This window comes from Molothrus aeneus, unplaced genomic scaffold (genome assembly GCF_037042795.1).
Source record: "Molothrus aeneus isolate 106 unplaced genomic scaffold, BPBGC_Maene_1.0 scaffold_30, whole genome shotgun sequence".
Classification (NCBI taxonomy): Eukaryota; Metazoa; Chordata; class Aves; order Passeriformes; family Icteridae; genus Molothrus; species Molothrus aeneus.
This window is the reverse complement of record NW_027098964.1, coordinates 5069932-5089711: the sequence shown is the minus strand read 5'-3', so window position 1 is coordinate 5089711 and position 19780 is coordinate 5069932. Positions and strand designations below refer to the sequence as shown.

Genomic DNA, 19780 nt, shown 5'->3' with positions numbered 1-19780 from the left:
GGACACTGACCAACCATGGACAGATGGACACTGACCAACCATGGACAGACAGACACTGACCCAGCATGGACAGACGGACACTGACCAACCATGGACAGACGGACACTGACCCATCACGGACAGATGGACACTGACCAACCACGGACAGATGGACACTGACCCAGCATGGACAGACGGACACTGACCAACCATGGACAGATGGACACTGACCAACCATGGACAGATGGACAATGACCAACCACGGACAGATGGACACTGACCCAGCATGGACAGACGGACACTGACCAACCACGGACAGATGGACACTGACCCGCCATGGACAGACGGACACTGACCCATCATGGACAGACGGACACTGACCAACCACGGACAGACGGACACTGACCAACCATGGACAGACGGACACTGACCCACCATGGACAGATGGACACTGACCCAGCATGGACAGACGGACACTGACCAACCACGGACAGACGGACAATGACCAACCATGGACAGACGGACACTGACCCACCAGCATGGACAGACGGACACTGACCAACCATGGACAGACGGACACTGACCCAGCATGGACAGACAGACACTGACCCACCATGGACAGACGGACACTGACCAACCATGGACAGACGGACACTGACCCACCATGGACAGACGGACACTGACCAACCATGGACAGACAGACACTGACCCACCATGGACAGACGGACACTGACCAACCATGGACAGACGGACACTGACCCGTCATGGACAGATGGACACTGACCAACCATGGACAGATGGACACTGACCCACCATGGACAGACGGACACTGACCCAGCATGGACAGACGGACACTGACCAACCATGGACAGATGGACACTGACCAACCATGGACAGATGGACACTGACCAACCACGGACAGATGGACACTGACCCAGCATGGACAGATGGACACTGACCAACCACGGACAGATGGACACTGACCCAGCATGGACAGACGGACACTGACCAACCATGGACAGATGGACACTGACCCAGCATGGACAGATGGACACTGACCAACCATGGACAGACGGACACTGACCAACCATGGACAGATGGACAATGACCAACCATGGACAGACGGACACTGACCAACCACGGACAGATGGACACTGACCCGCCATGGACAGACGGACACTGACCAACCACGGACAGATGGACACTGACCCACCATGGACAGACGGACACTGACCCAGCATGGACAGACGGACACTGACCCAGCATGGACAGACGGACACTGACCAACCATGGACAGACGGACACTGACCAACCATGGACAGATGGACACTGACCAACCATGGACAGACAGACACTGACCCAGCATGGACAGACGGACACTGACCAACCATGGACAGACGGACACTGACCCATCACGGACAGATGGACACTGACCAACCACGGACAGATGGACACTGACCCATCATGGACAGACGGACACTGACCCAGCATGGACAGACGGACACTGACCAACCATGGACAGACGGACACTGACCCAGCATGGACAGACAGACACTGACCCACCATGGACAGACGGACACTGACCAACCATGGACAGACGGACACTGACCCGTCATGGACAGATGGACACTGACCAACCATGGACAGATGGACACTGACCCACCATGGACAGACGGACACTGACCCAGCATGGACAGACGGACACTGACCAACCATGGACAGATGGACACTGACCAACCACGGACAGATGGACACTGACCCATCACGGACAGATGGACACTGACCAACCATGGACAGATGGACACTGACCAACCATGGACAGATGGACACTGACCCACCATGGACAGACGGACACTGACCAACCATGGACAGATGGACACTGACCAACCATGGACAGACGGACACTGACCAACCATGGACAGATGGACAATGACCAACCACGGACAGATGGACACTGACCCAGCATGGACAGACGGACACTGACCAACCACGGACAGACGGACACTGACCAACCATGGACAGACGGACACTGACCAACCATGGACAGATGGACACTGACCAACCATGGACAGACGGACACTGACCAACCACGGACAGATGGACACTGACCCAGCATGGACAGACGGACACTGACCAACCACGGACAGACGGACACTGACCAACCATGGACAGACGGACACTGACCCAGCATGGACAGACGGACACTGACCAACGATGGACAGACAGACACTGACCAACCATGGACAGACGGACACTGACCAACGATGGACAGACGGACACTGACCAACCACGGACCCACCACAAACCCCAGGAGACCCCAGCAACGACCACTGAGACCCCCAAGCACCACACGGAACCTCAATGGTCATGGAGACCCCAAAATTGGCCACAGAGACCCCAAAATCGACCCTGGAGACCCCAAAATTGGTCATGGAGAGCCCCTAAACCATGGCGACCCCAACCATGGTCATGGAGACCCCAAAAATGACCCTGGAGACCCCAAAATTGGTCATGGAGACCCCAGCAACGACCACTGAGACCACCAAGGACCACACGGAACCTCAACAGTCATGGGAACCCCAAAACCGACCATGGAGACCCCAAAATTGACCCTGGAGATTCCAAAATTGGTCAAGACCTCAAAATTGATCCAGGAGACCCCAAGAGTGGCCAAAGAGACCCCAAAATTGGTCATGGAGACCCCAAAATTGATCCTGGAAACCACAAAATGGACCCTGGAGATCCCAAAATTGATCCAGGAGACCCCAAAATTGGTGAAGAACCCAAAACTGGTCATGGAAACCCCAAAACTGACGCTGGACGCCCCCAAATTCAAACCTGGAGACCCCAAAATCGGTCAAGATCCCAAAATTCCTCATGGAGACCCCAAAATCGAACGTTGAGACCCCAAAATGGCCCTGGAGGACCCCCCTGAGCCTCCCCCAAAATCCCGGCCCCGGGTGGGGGAGGGGCAGGGCCACGCCCACAGGTGGGGGAGGGGCAGGGGCCACGCCCAGAGGGGACACCTGGGGACGGTCACGTGACCTGGGGCAGCCGTGGGAGCCTCGCCTGGCCCCGCCCCCTCCCCAGGTGTGATTGGCCCCGCCCCCTCCTGGCCCCGCCCCCTCCTGGCCAAAGGGCGATTGAGGGGGGGGGAGGGGAGGGGACTTTGACCCCTGGGAGGGTCCAAAATTCACCTGGGGGGGGGTCCTAAATCACCTGGGGGATCCCAAAAATACCTGGGGAAGGTCCCAAAATACACATGGGGAGGAGCCTAAATCACCTGGGCGATCCTAAAAATACCTGGGGGGGGGCAATCCTAAAAATACCTGGGGAGTTCCTAAATCACCTGGAGGAGTCCCCAAAAACCACCTGGAGGGGTCACAGGGGGGATCCTAAATCAGCTGGGGGGGTCCCCAAAACACCTGGGGGGGGTCCCAAAATTCATCTTGGGGGGGGTCATGGGGGTGTCCTAAATCACCTGTTGGGGGTCCCAAAAACACCTGGGGGGGTCCCAGAATACACCTGAAGGGTCCCCAAAACACCTGGGGGGGGAACACCTGGAGGGGGAGGTTCCTAAATCACCTGGGGGGGTTTCCTCTTTTGGGGGAGGGGGCGACCCCTCCCTCTCCCCCCCCCCACCCCACCAGCACCGCAGGGGGCGGCTCCCCGGGCCTGTGACGTCACAGCGCCGTGACGTCACAGCCGCCCCCCCTCTCCATTGACTGCAACAAAAGCGCCCGAGGGGGGGGGGGAGGGGAAATCCCGGGATTGGGGGGGACCCCTCCCCTCCCCCCCCCAAATAATCACCGGGACCCCTCCCCAAATTAAAACCCCCCCGCAATGGCGGCACCGGCATCGGCCCCGCCCCCCCTTCAACCGGGGACCACCGGGACCACCGGGACCCTCCCCAAAACCGGAATCCCCCATTCGGGACCACCGGGACCCCTCCCCGGTACCGGAATCCCCCCTTCGGTACCACCGGGACCCCCTCCGGTACCACCGGGACCCCTCCCCAGTACCGGTCTCGGTACCAGAGACCCCCATTCGCTACCGAGACCCCTCCCCAGTCCTGCACTCGGTACCACCCGCCCCCATTCGGTACCGGAGCCCCTCTGGTAACACCGAGACACCTCCCAGTCCCGAATTCGGTACCGAGACCCTCTCTGGTACCACCGGGTCCCTCTCCGGTACCACCGGGACCCCTCCCCAGTCCCGCACTCGGTATCAGCCTCTCCCATTAGGTACCGAGACCCCTCCCCAGTCCCGAATTCGGTACCGAGACCTCCTCCGGTACCACCGGGATCCCCTCCGGTAACACCGGGACCCTTCCCCAGTCCCGGTCTCGGCACCATCCGCCTCCCATTCGGTACCGGGACCCCTCCGCAGTCCCAGATTCGGTACCGAGACCCCCTCCGGTAACACCGGGACCCCTCCCCAGTCTCGCATTCGGTACCAGCCCTCTCCCATTCGGTACCGGGACCCCTCCGGTACCACCGGGACCCCTCCCCAGTCCCGCACGCGGTACCACCCGCCCCGCATTCGATACCGAGACCCTCTCCGGTAACACCGGGACCCCTCCCCAGTCCCGCACTCGGTACCGGGACCCCTCCGGTACCACCGAGACCCCCCCTCCCCATCCTCCTCCCCGCCATCCCCCCCGTTCCCCCCCGCTCCCTCCCCGGTCCCCGCCCGCTCCTACCGGCGCCGCCGTAGCCGGTGGCGATGGCCCAGGCCAGGCTGGCGGCGCTGCGGGCCCGGTTCCCGTCGTACTGGTCGAGCGGGCGGATCTCGGGCACCAGGAACCCGCGGCGCATGGCGGCGGCGGCGGCCGGAGGAGCCGCCACCATCCCGGGGCCGCCGCCGGGGCCACCGGGGCCGCCGCGGCCACCGGCGCCGCCTTCGGGTGCGCTCGGGGAGGCTTCGGCTGCGCTCGGCTGCGCTTCGGGTGGGCTCGGAGAGGCTTCGGGTGGGCTCGGGTGGGTTCGGCGGCTTCGGGTGGGCTCGGAGAGGCTTCGGGTGGGCTCGGGTGGGTTCAGCGGCTTCGGAGAGGCTCGGGAAGGCTTCGGGTGGGCTCGGCCGCCTCAGAAAGGCTTCGGGTGGGTTCGGGTGGGTTCGGATCCTTCGGAAAGGCTTCGGGTGGGCTCGGCCGCCTCAGAAAGGCTTCGGGTGGGTTCGGGTGGGTTCGGGTGGGTTCGGATCCTTCGGAAAGGCTTCGGGTGGGTTCGGCCCCTTCGTGTGGGCTCGGAGAGGCTCGGAAAAGCTTCGGGTGGGCTCGGGTGGGTTCGGTGGCTTCGGAGAGGCTTCGGGTGGGTTCGGCCTCCTCGGAAAGGCTTCGGGTGGGTTCGGCCCCTTCGGGTGGGTTCGGCTCCTTCGGGTGGGTTCGTAGAGGCTCGGAAAGGCTTCGGCTTGGTTCGAGGGGGGTTCCGGACGGGGTTTCGGGTGGGTCCGAGGGGGTTCGGGCGGTTCCGGACGGGTTCGGGCGGGCGCGGCGCGAGCGCCAGGTGCGGGGAGGTGGGGGGGGGTGGGGGAAAGGGGCGGGGCGCACCTGCGGTCACGTGACTGGGGAGAGAGGGGATGTAGGCCACGCCCCCTTTCCTCCGGCGCGCGCGGGGAAAGGGGCGGGGCTGGCAGAGGGATACTGGGAATACTGGGAGCACTGGGAATGTCCCCGTGTCCCCCCTCGTGTGTCCGTGTCCTGGGTCCCCATGTCCGCGTCCGGTGTCCCCCTCGTGTCCCCGCGTCCATTTCGGTGTCCCTTTGTCCGTCTCAGTGTCCACCTGTCTGTACCAGTGTCCCCGTGTCTGTGCCAGGTGTCCCCCCGTGTCCCCATGTCCGTGTCCTCATGTCTGTGCTGGTGTCCCCGTGTCCAGTGTCCCCATGTCCGTGTCCGGTGTCCCCCTGTCTGTGTCATTGTCCCCCTGTCCCCATGTCCGTGTCCCCATGTCCGTGTCCAGTGTCCCCATGTCCGTGTCCGGTGTCCCCCTGTCTGTGTCATTGTCCCCATGTCCCCACGTCCGTGTCTGATGTCCCCTTGTCGGTGTCCCCCTGTCCGTGTCTGGTATCCCCGTGTCCATTCCAGTGTCCCTTTGTCCATGGCCGGTGTCCCCATGTCCCCATGTCCATTTCAGTGTCCCCGTGTCCTCCTGTCCGTGTCCTGTGTCCCCATGTCCATTTCACTGTCCCTATGTCCGTGTCCCCATGTCCGTGTCAGTGTCCCCATGTCCATCTCAGTGTCAACGTCCCCATGTCCGTGTCCCCATGTCCGGTGTCCCCTGGTCCCTCCCTGTGTCTGTGTCCATTGTCCCCGTGTCCCTGTCCGTGTCCCCATGTCCGTGTCCCTGTCCCCATGTCCCTGTCCGTGTCCCCGTATCCGGTGTCCCTGTCCCTGTCCCTGTCAGTGTCCCCATGTCCCTGTCACTGTCCCCGTGTCCGGTGTCCCTGTTGGTGTCCGTGTGCCCCTGTCCCCGTGTCCCTGTCAGTGTCCCCGTGTCCGTGTCCCTGTCCCCGTGTCCGGTGTCCCTGTCAGTGTCCGTGTGTCCCTGTTGGTGTCTGTGTGTCCCTGTTGGTGTCCGTGTGTCCATGTCCCTGTCCCTGTGTCTGGTGTCCCTGTTGGTGTCCCCATGTCTGTCCCTGTGTCTGGTGTCCCTGTTGGTGTCCGGTGTCCCTGTTGGTGTCCGTGTGTCCCTGTCGGTGTCCCCGTGTCCCTGTCCCTGTCCCCGTGTCCGGTGTCCCTGTCGGTGTCCGTGTGTCCATGTCCCTGTCCCCGTGTCCGTGTCCCTGTCCCCGTGTCCGGTGTCCCTGTTGGTGTCCCCATGTCTGTCCCTGTGTCCAGTGTCCCTGTTGGTGTCTGTGTGTCCCTGTTGGTGTCCGTGTGTCCATGTCCCTGTCCCCGTGTCCGGTGTCCCTGTTGGTGTCCCCATGTCTGTCCCTGTTGGTGTCCGTGTGTCCGTGTTGGTGTCCCCGTGTCCGTGTCCCTGTCCCCGTGTCCGGTGTCCCTGTTGGTGTCCCCATGTCTGTCCCTGTGTCCGGTGTCCCTGTTGGTGTCCGTGTGTCCCTGTCGGTGTCCGTGTGTCCGTGTCCCTGTCCCCGTGTCCGGTGTCCCCCGGCCCCTCCCCGTGTCCTATTTTTCCGTCGTGGCCATGGCAACGGGGACAGACACGGGACACGGGGGGGGGGGGACACGGCGGGGACAGGAGGGGACACTGAGGGGACAGGGATGGGGACACGGACAGGGATGGGGACAGAGAGAGGGACAGGGGGACATGGGGGGGACACTGAGGGGACAGGGACAGGGATGGGGACAGAGAGAGGGACAGGGTTGGGGACACTGAGGGGACACTGGGACAGGCAGTGACAAGGATGGGGATGGGGACAGGGACACGGGGCCATGGTGGGGACATGGAAGGGACAAGGTGGCATCAGCAGGGACACGGAGAGGGACATGGGAGTGACACAGGGCGGGGACTTGGGGGCACGATGGGGACATGGAGGGGACACAGAAAAGGGACCTGGAGGGGACCTGGGGACACCAAAGGGACACAGAGGGGACTTGGGGACATGGAGGGGACACCGGGGGACTCTGGGGACACCAAAGTGACACCTCAGGTGGCACCGAGGGGATTTGGGGACACCAAAGGGGCACCGAGTGTGGCACCGAGGGGACTTGGGGACATGAGAGGGACCCGATGGGGACACAAGAAGGGACCTGGGGGGGATTTGGGGACACCAAAGGGACCTGGAGGGGACTTGGGGACACCGAGGGTGGCACCGCAGGGATTTGGGGACACGAGAGGGACACGGAGGGGGTTTGGGGACAGGGAGGGGACACAGGAAAGGACCTGGAGGGGATTTGGGGACGTGGGCTGGGGACACGGAGGGGACACGGGGGGGGGATTTGGGGACGCCTCAGGGATTTGGGGACACCAAAGGGACACAGAGGGGACACCAATGGTGGCCCTGCAGGGGTTTGGGGACACTGGGGGGGATTTGGGGACATTGAGGAGGATTTGGGGACACCAAAGGGACACCGAGGGGACATCGGGGGGGTTTGGGGACACCCTCAGGGTTTTGGGGACACCCTCAGGGTTTTGGGGACACCGGGGGGGTTTTGGGGACGCCTCCGCTGCCCCCCCCGCGGGGTGTGGGTGGGGGGAGGGGCACACACGGGGCCCTGCCCCTCCCCCCCCCCCCCCCCCCCCCGGTCCGGCCGGTCCAACTGGTTGAACTGGGAGTGGGGGAGGGGCGGGGCCGGGCACGGGCTGGGATTGTGGGGGGGGGGGGGGGGGGGGAACCCCGCGCTGCCCCTCCCCCAGCCCTGCCCCTCCCCCCACCCCCCCCCCGTTAATCCGCGGCCGCCGGGGCCCCTTAAGAGGCTTAGACCGGGCCCGGGGGGGGAGGGGAGGGACCCAAAAATCACCGCGCCCCTCCCCCCACCCCGAATTCTCACCCCATCCCCCCACACCCCCCAAAATTCCCACCCATCCCCCCAACTCCCAGCACCCCAAATTTCTCACACCCCCACCCCCCCACAAAAGCCCCTCCCCCTTTTTTTTTTTTTTTGGCGTCACCCCAATTTATTTGGGGTCCCCATTCCAGATGTTGGGGGGGGTCCCATTCACCCCCCCAGGGTCCCCATTCCAGATGTTGGGGTCTCTTCCAGATGTTGGGGTTTTCACCCGGATTTCCCCGGGGCTCCCCGTTCCAGATGTTGGGGGTCCCCACCCCTGACCATGGGGTCCTCATCCAGATGTTGACGCCTCTGCTCACGTTCTGGGGGGGGGTCCCATCACCCTCCAAGGGTCCCCATCCAGATGTTGGGGGCGCCCATGCCGGCCTTGAGGGTCTCCGTCCAGATGTTGGGATCCCCATTCCAGATGTTGGGGGTCCCACCCCTCTCCAGATGTTGAGGTCCCACCCCCACCCCCCCCCCAGATGTTGGGATCCCTCCCCCAACCCCCCCTCCCCCCACCCTGGGCGTGGTTATGACCCCTCCTCGGCCCCTCCCCCCAGGAACTCTCCAATCAGCTTGGCCAGGAGGCGGGGCCTCTCCTCGGGCAGCCAATGGGAGGCGCCAGGCAGGAGGCGGAGGCGGGCGGAGGGGCGGAGCCAGCGCAGGTGGGCGGGGCCAAGGCGCGGGTCCAGGAAGGCGTCGCGGGAGCCCCAGAGCAGCAGCGTGGGGGGAGGGGGCGGCTCCCGGGGGATGGGCGTGGCCCTGGAAAGGGGGGGAGGGGACAGGTGAGGGACACCTGGGGACAGGTGAGGGACACCTGGGGGGACATGGGGACACCTTGGGGACAGGTGAGGGACACCTGTGGGCAGCTGGGATCATCCCAAACCCAACTGGGAACACCCAGTGGGGTCCCACCACCCAACTGGGAGAACCCAAACCCAACTGGGAGCACCCAAACCCAATTGGGACCAACCAAACCCAACTGGGAGCACCCAACCCAAGAGAACCCAACTGGGATCATCCCAAACCCAGCTGGGATCACCCAATGGGGTCCCACCCCCCAACTGGGGTCACCCAATGGGGTCCCAGCCCCCAAGTGGGGTCACCCAATGGGGTCCCACCACACAACTGGGAGAACCCAAACCCAACTGGGACCACCCAATGGGGTCCCACCCCCCAAATGGGGTCACCCAATGGGGTCCAACCACCCAACTGGGAGAACCCAATGGGGTCCCACCACCCAACCCAAGAGAACCCAACTGGGAACATCCCAAACCCAACTGGGGTCGCCCAATGGGGTCCCACCACCCAAGTGGGGTCGCCCAATGGGGTCCCACCACCCAAGTGGGGTCGCCCAATGGGGTCCCACCCCCCAGGCGCGGTCACCCAATGGGGCGGTCCCGCCCACCGGAAGAGGTTGCGGTAGTAGTGGATGGGGGGGCTGAGCCCCCCGGGCTGGGAGAGGCCGAACAGGTACGAGTCGAGCTCCTGCTCCGAGAGGCGCCGGGCCGGGTCCTGGATGCCGGTCTGGGCGCTGGTCAGGAACCACCGCACCAGCTGGGGACACGGGGGACACCCAAAATTGGGGACAAAACGGGGGAAATTGGGGTTGGGAGGTGCCAGGACCCCAAACATTTGGGGACAAAATGGGAGGAATGATGAGAAAATGGAGGATGTGAGGTCTGGGTGACATCAAGGCTCCCAAAAAGGGAGACCCCAAAAGTTGGGGAAAAAATGGGGGAAATCGGGGCTGAGGGGGGGGTAGGACCCCAAAAATTTGGGGATAAAATGGGGACAAAATGGAGGTTGGGTGGTGCCAGGAACCCCAAAATTGGGGACAAAATGGGGGAAATGGGTCTGGGGGCACCAAACCCCCAAAATTGGGGACAAAGAGGGGGACACGAGGTCTGGGTGACACCAAACCCCCGAAATTGGGGACAAAATGGGGGACACAAGGTCTGGGTGGTGACAGCACCCCCGAAATTGGGGACAAAGAGGGGGACAAAGCTTTGGGGTTGAGCATCGCCCCTTTGGGGACTTGTTGAGGAGCTCCTTGGGGTGGGAGATGGCACCGAGGGGACAGGGAGGGGACAGGGAGGGGACAGAGGGGATAGAGGGGACAGAGGGGACAGGGAGGGGACAGAGAGGACAGGCAGGTGACAGGGAGGGGACAGAGGGGACAGGGAGGGGACAGAGAGGACAGGCAGGTGACAGGGAGGGGACAGAGGGGACAGGGAGGGGACAGGGAGGGGATAGAGGGGACAGGAGGGGACAGGGAGGGGACAGAGAGGACAGGGAGGGGACAGAGAGGACAGGGAGGGGACAGGGAGGGGATAGAGGGGATAGAGGGGACAGGGAGGGGACAGAGAGGACAGGGAGGGGACAGGGAGGGGATAGAGGGGACAGGGAGGGGACAGAGGTGACAGGCAGGTGACAGGGAGGGGACAGGGAGGGGACAGGGAGGGGACAGAGGGGACAGTCTGACCTGAAAGTCGGCCAGGGACAGCAGCAGCTCGGGCAGCCAGGGCAGCTGGAACAGGAACATGTAACAGGAACGGAGCAGCTGCGACGGGTGACGGGCGGTGAAGGCTGGCACAGGGACAGGGAGGGGACACCGTGGGGACAGGGCCACCAGGCGGGACAGGGACACCTCCAATGTCACCAATATCCCCAATCCCCCCAGTGTCCCCAGTGCCCATAGTGTCTCCAGTATCCCCAATGTCCCCTCGCTGTCCCCAGCGTCCCCACTGTCCCTGCTGTCCCCTCATGTCCCCAATGTCGCCAATGTCCCAGTGTCCCCAACATCCCCAATGTCCCCCATATCCCCTTCTGTCCCCAATGTCGCCAGTGTCCCCAACATTCCCAAGTGTCCCCAATGCCTCAAATGCCCCCAACATCCCCAAGTGTCCCCAGTGTCCACCATATCCCCAATGTCCCAATGACCCCAATACACCCAGTGTCCCCAACATCCCCAACATCCCCTTGTGTCCCCAGTGTACCCAATGCCCCCAATGTCCCCAACATCCCCAAGTGTCCCCAGTGCACCCAATGTCCCCAGTGCCCTCAATGTCCCCACTGTCCCCAACATCCCCAACACCCCCTCGTGTCCCCTCTGTCCCCTCTGTCCCCCCCGTTGTCACCTGCCATCACGCCCCTGTGGGGCGCGTCCATCACCACCAGCTTCTCCACCAGCCGGGGGTGGCTCGAGGCCACCTCCCAGGCCAGGACCCCTCCCCAGTCGTGTCCCACCAGGACGCAGCGCGGGGAGGCCGCCGGCGTCCCCAGGGCCTCGATGACGTCGCGGATGTCCCCGAGGAGCAGCTCCAGCCGGTAGCTGTCCCTGCCCGGCGGCTTCTCCGAGTCCCCGTAGCCGCGCAGGTCCAGGGCCACCACCCGGAACCGGGCGCTGAACTCCTGCATCAGGTGGCGCCAGCAGAACCTGGGGACAGCCGGGGACAGCGGTGACACCTTGGGGACACCGGGGACAGCGGTGACACCTTGGGGACAACGGTGACACCTTGGGGACACCGGGGATAGCAGTGACACCTTGGGGACACCGGGGACACCAGGGGGATGGGGGCACGGGGGGTGGTGGGGACACCTGGGGGACATGGGGACGCTTGAGGGACACTTGGGGACACCGTGGGGCAGTGGTGACACCAAGGGGAACAGGAGGAGGGGGGTGTGGGGACATCTGGGGGACACCTGGGGACATTTGAGGGACCCTTGGGGACACCTGGGGGACACAGGGACAAGAGCTTGGGGACACCTTGGGGGACCCATGGGAGACACCTGGGGACACCTGGGAACTCTTGGGGACACCCAGGGACACCTTGGGGGACCCGTGGGAGACCCAGGTGACATCTGAGGATCCCTGGGGACACTTTGGGGACACTTTGGGGACGCTTTGGGGCCCCTCGGTGGCACTGACCAGTTCTGGGGGAAGCCGTGGAGCAGCAGCATCAGGGGGGCAGCAGGGGGACCCCGAGTGACGTAATGGAGGCGCAGCCCCGAGCTCTGGGGACACCGGAGGGACATTGGGGTGACACAGGGGACATTGGGGGGGTGGGGACACCCCCAAATCAACCCCTCAACATCCCCCCCCCCCACCCAGATCTGTCCCAGGAGGAGCCACCGGATGTCCCCAAACTCCCCCAAATCCCCCCCCAAAACCCCCCAAAACCCCCTCAAGTCCCCTTGAAATCCCCCAAATCTCCTCAAGACACCCCAAATCACCCCCTCCCCCAAATCCCCCTAAAATGTCCCTAAAATGCCCCCAAATCAACGCCAGGACCCCTGGAATTTCCCCAGGACCCCCCAGACCCCCCCATACATCCCAAATCCCCCTCAAGTCCCCCAAACTCCCCCACCCAAACCCCTTCAGGACCTCCCAAAAACCCCCCAACCCCCCCCTAAATCCCCCTAAAATGTCCCTAAAACGCCCCCAAATCAACGCCAGGACCCACCCAAAGCCGCTCAGGACCCCCCCAGGACCCCCCAAACCCCCCCCCAAATCCCCCAACCCACCCCCCCAAACCCCCTCAGGACCTCCCAAAATATCCCCGGGACCCCCCAAAATCCCCCCCTAAATCCCCCTAAAATCCCCCTAAAACTCCCCCAAATCAACGCCAGGACCCCCCCAAGACCCCCAGGACCCCCCCCCCAGGACCCCCCAGCCCGGCCCCCCCGTACCCCGAGCCGCAGGTGCCGGTGCTCCCCGAAGGCGCCGTCGCTCAGCCCGGGCGGGGCCGCGTCCCGGCGCTGGCGGCCGAGGGTGGCGCGGGGCCCGCGGCGCAGCAGCAGCGCCAGCGCCCAGAGCGCGAAGGCCGCGCCCGAGGCCACCGCGGCCACCGCGAGGCCGCCCCGGGCCAGGAGAGCCCGCAGGGACAGCAGGAGACGCGTGGGGGCCAGGAGGAGCGAGAGCAGGCGGCGAGGCATGGGGACAGCTGGGGACAGAGGGACAGGGGGACATGGGGACAGCTGGGGACAGAGGGACAGGGGGACATGGGGACAGCTGGGGACAGAGGGACATGGGGACAGCTGGGGACAGAGGGACATGGGGACATGGGGACAGCTGGGGACAGAGGGACATGGGGACAGCTGGGGACAGAGGGACAGGGGGACATGGGGACAGCTGGGGACAGAGGGACAGCTGGGGACAGAGGGACATGGGGACAGCTGGGGACAGAGGGACAGCTGGGGACAGAGGGACATGGGGACAGCTGGGGACAGAGGGACAGCTGGGGACAGAGGGACATGGGGACAGCAGGCGGTGGGGGGGGCATGGGGACACCAGGGGGGACACGGACAGGGACAGTGGGGACACCAGGGGGGACAGAGGGACAGGGACACGGGGACAGCTGGGGACAGAGGGACACGGGGACAGCTGGGGACAGAGGGACACGGGGACAGCTGGGGACAATGTAGGAACAATGTGGGGACACTGCGGGGACACCTGGATCTCCCATCCCCAAGGTGTCCCCTACGGCAGGGTGGCCTCGTCACCAATGTCCCATGTCCCCAGGGTGTCCCCATGCCAGGGTGGCCCTGTCCCCAGAGTGTCCCCATTGCCCCCAGAGTGTCCCCATTGCCTCCAGGCTGTCCCCACCTTGTCCCCATTGTCCCCAAAGTCCCCTTGGTGTCCCCATTGTCCCCACCTTGTGCCCATTGTCCCCAGAGTGTCCCCAAAGCCCCCAGAGTGTCCCCACTGTCCCCAGGGTCCCCACAGTGTCCCCATTGTCCCCAAAGCCCTCAGGGTGTCCCCAAAGTCCCTTCAGGGTCCCCAAAGTCCCCTGGGTGTCCCCATTGTCCCCACAGTGTCCCCACAGTGTCCCCATTGTCCCCAAAGGCCCCACAGTGTCCCCAAGGCCCCCAGGGTGTCCCCACTGTCCCCACCTTGTCCCCAAGGCCACTGCGGTGCCGTTCCCGGGCTGTGCCACCACCTGTCCCAGTTCCCGGCTGTCACCGCCCCCGGGTGGCACCATCAGGGTGGCACCACCACCCCCAGGGTGTCACCACCACCCCCAGGGTGTCCCCGTTCCTTGGGTGTCACCACCACCCCCAGGGTGTCCCCGTTCCTTGGATGTCACCACGTCCTGAGTGTCACCACGCCCAGGGTGGCACTGTCAGGGGTGTCACCACCCCTGGGTGTCCCCATTGTCCGGGGGGTGTCACCATGGTCTGGGTGTCCCCATCCCCTCAGTGTCCCCACTGTCCGGGTGTGCTCTATTCCCTGGGTGTCACCCTTGGGTGTCACCACTGTCCCGGTGTCACCACCCCCAGAATGGTCCCCATTCCTTGGGTGTCCCCATTGTCCAGGTGTCCCCACCCTTGGGTGTCCCCACCCTTGGGTGTCACCACTGTCCAGGTGTCACCATTGTCCCGGTGTCACCATCCCCTGGGTGTCCCCACCCTTGGGTGTCCCCACTGTCCAGGTGTCACCATTGTCCCGGTGTCACCATCCCCTGGGTGTCCCCACCCCTGGGTGTCCTCACTGTCCAGGTGTCCCCACCCTTGGGTGTCCCCATTGTCCCGGTGTCACCCTTGGGTGTCCCCACTGTCCGGGTGTCCCCACCCCTGGGTGTCCCCACTGTCCGGGTGTCCCCACCCCAGGGTGGCACCGCCACAGCCCTGAGGTGCCACATCCGGGGCTGACCCCTGGGCGTGTCCCTGTCGCGGTGTCCTTGTCACGACATGTCACGACATCGGGGTGGCCCTGTCACAGGGGAGGTGTCCCTGTCCCCACGGGGGTGTCCCTGTCCCCAGGGGCTGTCACGACATTGGGGTGTCCCTGAGGTGTCCCTGTCACGGTGTCCTTGTCACGACATCGGGGTGTCCCTGTCCCCAAGGGTGCTCCTGTCGCGGTGTCCTGGTCACCACGACATGTCACGACATTGAAGTGTCCCCGTCCTTGGCGCCGTCTCCCTCCCCGGCGGCGCTGTCGCGACATTGAGCTGTCCTTGTCCTTGTCGCCGCTGCGGGGCTCTCCCGATCCCGCCCCTATCGCGACATCCCCGCCCTGTGTCCCCTCCCCCGCCGTGTCCCCGCCCCTATCGCGACATTGCTCCGTCCCCCCCGCTCGCGGGGCTTTTCCCGCCGCCTCTATCGCGACATCGCGGGGCTCCCGCCGCCATCACCGACCTGTCGCGACAGCGGGGGGGGTCCCTGGGGGAATTTCTGTCGCCTCTGTCGCGATCGCGGCGCTGTCACCGCCCCCGCCCCCCCCGGCGCCGCTTCCGCCTCAAACCGCGCTGGCCCCGCCCCCGAGCGCCGATTGGACAGCGCGGGAAGGGGGTGGAGCAATCCGGGACCAACCAATGAGAGCGCGAGGGGCGTGGCCCCGAAGTCCCGAGGGGCGGGGCCGTTTGTGGGCGGAGTTGGGGCATTTTTGGTGATTTTTTGGTTTTTTCTCCTTTTTTTCCACTTTTTGGTGGCGTTTTTTGGCTTTTCCCCGTTTGCTCCTTTTTAGTTTTCATTTTTTTTGCCACTTTCTCGTCTTTTGGGGCCTTTTTATCCTCACAATTTTTATTTATTTTTAATATTTGGACCTTTTTTTCCTATTTTTTAAATTTTTGCCCCCCTCCCTTTTTCAGTCAATTTTCCCTCCATTATTTTTATATTTTTGGCCATTTTAAAACTTTGGGTTTTTTGGGCCTCTTCTCATTTTTCTGTTTTCCCCCCAATTTTCCCCTTTCCCCTTTTCACAAATTTAAACGCTAAAAAATTTAAAAATCCAATTGAAAAAATTCAATTTAAATTTAAAAAAATCTCAATTTCTGTCAATTTGAGACTTTCCATTTCTCAAACTTCACTTTTAAAAATCTCAATTTTTGCCCGTTTCAGGTCAAATTTTGGTTTTTTAAAATAAAAAAAAAAATTCAATTTAAATTTTGGTTTGAAAACATCAAAACTTCCACTTTTAAAAGTCTCAATTTCTGTTGACTTCTATCAAAATTTTCAAAATTTGGATTTTAAATTCTCAATTTCTGTCGATTTCCACTGAAACCTTCAAAATTTAAAATTTAAAATTCCAATTTCTGCCAACTTTCACTTAAATATTAAAAATTTGGATTTTAAGTCGCCAATTTCGGTCGATTTCCACTGAAATATTCAAAATTGAAATTTTTAATTCCCAATTTCTGGGGATTTCAACTCCCTTAAATTCCCCTTTTAATTCAAATATTTGTAATTTTAATTCCCATTTTTTTCCCCTTTCCCGCCCATTTTTTTCCCCCTCCCCCTCCCCTTTTAAATTTTTTTGGGGATTTTTGGGATAAAAAACCTGAAAAATTCTTTTTTTTTTTTTTTTGTTGTTTTTTTGGTGTTTTTTTATACAAAACCAAACTCGCAGCGTTTTTTATTCCACGATCGGCGAAACCCCGGCGGGGAAAAAAACCCAACCCAAATAAAATTAATTAATTATTAATAATTAATCCAACCCCGGGGGGGGGAGGGGGAAACGGGGAGAATTCCCGGGATTTTGGGTAAAAAGGGGTCGAGAAATAATAAAAAAATGGGAATTAAAATAGGAAAAAAATGGGAATTATTTAAAAATAAAATAAAATAAAAATCCGGGCGTGGCGGCGATTTTGGGGGGAAAAGGGGGAGGGGAGGGAGGGGAAAAGGGGGGAAAGAGGGAGAAAATTTAAAAAATTAAAAATTCATAAAAAATGGGGGAAATGGGGGAAAAATGGGGAAAAAGGGGGGAAAAAGGGGGGAAAAATGGGAATTTTGAAGGAAGAAATTCAAATTAAAATGAGGAAAAGAGGGAAAGTAAAAAAGGAATTGAAGGGGAAAATAAAAATGGAATTAAAGGGGGAAAACGATAAAAAAATCAGGGAAAATAAAAAAGGGAAAGGGATGGGAGGAGGAAAAAAGAAAAAAAAAGGGAAAATTGTTAAAAATGTAGAAAAATGGGAAAAAAAAGAAAATGAGAAAAAAGGGGTGGAAAAGGAAAAAAAAAGAAAAAAAGAAAAGAAGGAAAAAATCAGGGATATAAGGAGAAAAACCAAAGAAAGTGAAAAGAAAAAATTGGGGGGAATTTGAAAAAAAACCAGGAAAAAGCAGAAGAAAAATGAAAAAAAAAATCAGGAAAAAAAGGAAAAAATCAGGAAAAAAGGAGAAAAATCAGGAAAAAATCAGGAAAAATGGAAAAAAATCAGAAAAAAAGAAGAAAAAAAAAAGCAGGAAAAAAAGGAAAAAATCAGGAAAAAATAGGGGAAAAAAGGGGAAAAAATAGGGGAAAAAAGGGGAAATTAGAGAGAAACAAATCAGTGGAGAAATTGAAAAAATGAGGGGGAAAACTGAAAAATAACAGGGGAAAAATTGAAAAAAACCCAGAAAAAACAAAAAAAAAAAATCAGGAAAAACCAAAAAAAAATCAGGAAAATTTTTCAAAAATTGGGGAAAAAAGGGGAAAAAATCAGGGAAAAAAAGGGAATTTTTGGGAAAGGGAGGGAATTTCAAAAGGAGGGGGAAAATGGGAAAAGGTGAAGGGGGGGGGGAGTCCCTGAGGCCGCGGGTGGGGGAGGGGCCGCGCCCCTCCCCCCATCCCCCCTCCCCCCCCAATTCCTCCCCAAAAAGCCCCAAATCCGCCCAAATCCACCCAAAAAAAAAAAAAAAAAAAAAAAAAAAATCGGGAATTTTTGGGGTTTTTTTCCCATTTTTTTCGCCGCCGTTGGGGGAAAAAAACCCCACCAAAAAAATTCCCGAAAAAATCAAAATTCGAATGAAAATCCCAGGAATTCCCAGGAATTCTGGTGGGGTTTTGTTTTTTTTTTTTTGGTGTGAAAAAAGGGAAAAAAGGGGAAAATAAAGAAAAAAAACCTTGGAATTCCGGGGTAAGGCAGCCCCGCCCCCGCTCCCATTCCCGAATTTTTTCCGATATTTAACGGAGAGTCCGAACTTTTTTTGCTTTTTTTTGGGTTTTTTTTCGGGTTTTTTTTTCATTTTTTTGTCTTTTTTTTTGGCCAGGAAAAAAGAAAAAAAAAAAAACCAAAAAAAAAAAAGAGGGAAAAAGAGAGAAAAAAAAAAAAAAAAAAAGGAAAAAATTTTTTTTCTTTTTTTTTTTGTTTGGATATTTTTCCACCTTTTTTTTTTTTTTTTTTTTTTTCTTTCCTTTTCCGGGTTTTTATTTTTTGGTTTTTTTTTTTTTTTATTAATTTCTTTTTTTTTTTTTTTTTTTTCTGTTTTTTCTTTTTTTTTTTTTTGGGAAAAGTCAAAATTCCCGGCCGGAGTCGCCTCTCCTAGAAAAGATTCTCCTCGAAAATGGCCAAGAGGTCGCTCTGGAAGTTCATGTCGATCGTCGCCGCCATCTGCAACAAAAAAAGGGCAAAAAATGGGAAAAAATGGGAAAAAAATGGAAAAAAAAAAATCCAGGCAATTTTCCCCCATTTTTTGGTGATTTTTTGGGGCATTTCAGGGGGATTTTGGGCATTTTTTGGGTCATTTTTGGGGTATTTATTTCATTTTTATTGGGAATTTTTCAGGGGGTTTTGTTGGTAATTTCTGGATTTTTTGGGAAATTTCTGGATTTTTTTGGAGGTAATTTTGGGCTTTTTGGGTCATTTTTAGATTTTTTTGGGGGGGTCATTTTTGGGGTATTTTTTGGGTAATTTCTGGATTTTTTTGAGTCATCTCTGGGTTTTATTTTTTGGGGTAATTTTGGCATTTTTTGGGTCGTTTTGGGGGTATTTTTTGGGGTAATTTCTGGATTTTTTTGGGGTCATTTCCAGGTTTTTTGGGTCATTGCTGGCTTTTATTTTTTGCACTTTTAGGGTAATTTCAGGGGGATTTTGGGCATTTTTGGGTCGTTTTTAGGGTATTTATTTCATTTTTATTGGGAATTTATCAGGGGGTTTTTGTTGGTAATTTCTGGATTTCTTGGGTCATCTCTGGCTTTTATTTTTTGGGGTAATTTTGGGCTTTTTTGGGTCATTTCTAGATTTTTTGGGCATTTTTTAGATCATTTTTGGGGTTTTTTTGGGTAATTTCCAGGTTTTTTGGGTCATTGCTGGCTTTTATTTTTTTGCACTTTTAGGGTAATTTTGGGCTTTTTGGGGGTCATTTCAGGGGGATTTTGGGCATTTTTTGGGTCATTTTGGGGTATTTTTTGCATTTTTATTGGGAATTTCTGGGGGTTTTGTTGGTAATTTCTGGGGGGTTTTTTTGGGTCATTTCCAGATTTTTTCGGGTAATTTTGGGATTTTTTGGGTCATTTTTTAGGTCATTTTTGGGTTTTTTTCTTGGGTAATTTCTGGATTTTTTTGGGGTCATTTCCAAATTTTTGTGCCCCTTTTCTGTGAATATTCTGATTATTTCCTCCATTTTTCATGACCCCTTTTCTGTGAA

At 58.3% G+C, this 19780-nt stretch overlaps 4 protein-coding genes across 12 annotated transcripts in view; 1 reads left to right on the top strand and 3 right to left on the bottom strand.

The window, feature by feature from the left end:
• The window catches only part of CAMSAP3 (calmodulin regulated spectrin associated protein family member 3), a 45082-nt gene extending 40191 nt beyond the window's left edge, over positions 1 to 4891 (bottom strand). For 7 of the 8 annotated variants that reach the window (XM_066570327.1, XM_066570326.1, XM_066570328.1 and 4 more), the window contains exon 1: positions 4682 to 4890. In XM_066570327.1, coding sequence (XP_066426424.1) covers positions 4682 to 4829 — 148 coding nt within the window. In that variant the 5' untranslated portion in view covers positions 4830 to 4890. Of the gene's footprint in view, positions 1 to 4681 lie in introns of all 8 variants that reach the window. The other variant, XM_066570333.1, reaches the window with a different exon arrangement.
• Positions 4892 to 8961: 4070 nt separating this feature from the next.
• On the bottom strand, positions 8962 to 15664 carry EPHX3 (epoxide hydrolase 3). The gene is made up of 7 exons (XM_066570270.1): positions 15572 to 15664; positions 13124 to 13377; positions 12363 to 12448; positions 11572 to 11870; positions 10917 to 11020; positions 9840 to 9988; positions 8962 to 9193 (listed from the first exon to the last, which is right to left on the bottom strand). The coding sequence occupies exons 2-7, from the start codon at positions 13367 to 13369 to the stop codon at positions 8962 to 8964; spliced, it is 1116 nt and encodes a 371-aa protein (XP_066426367.1). The 5' UTR covers positions 13370 to 13377; positions 15572 to 15664.
• LOC136570034 (proline-rich protein 36-like) lies at positions 13813 to 16996 on the top strand. The gene is made up of 2 exons (XM_066570464.1): positions 13813 to 14798; positions 14866 to 16996. The coding sequence occupies exons 1-2, from the start codon at positions 13864 to 13866 to the stop codon at positions 15083 to 15085; spliced, it is 1155 nt and encodes a 384-aa protein (XP_066426561.1). The 5' UTR covers positions 13813 to 13863; the 3' UTR covers positions 15086 to 16996.
• Positions 16997 to 18628: 1632 nt separating this feature from the next.
• BRD4 (bromodomain containing 4) overlaps positions 18629 to 19780 on the bottom strand; it is a 40060-nt gene continuing 38908 nt past the window's right edge. For both annotated transcript variants that reach the window (XM_066570323.1, XM_066570321.1), the window contains exon 22: positions 18629 to 18744. In XM_066570323.1, coding sequence (XP_066426420.1) covers positions 18676 to 18744 — 69 coding nt within the window. In that variant the 3' untranslated portion in view covers positions 18629 to 18675. The remainder of the gene's footprint in view (positions 18745 to 19780) is intronic.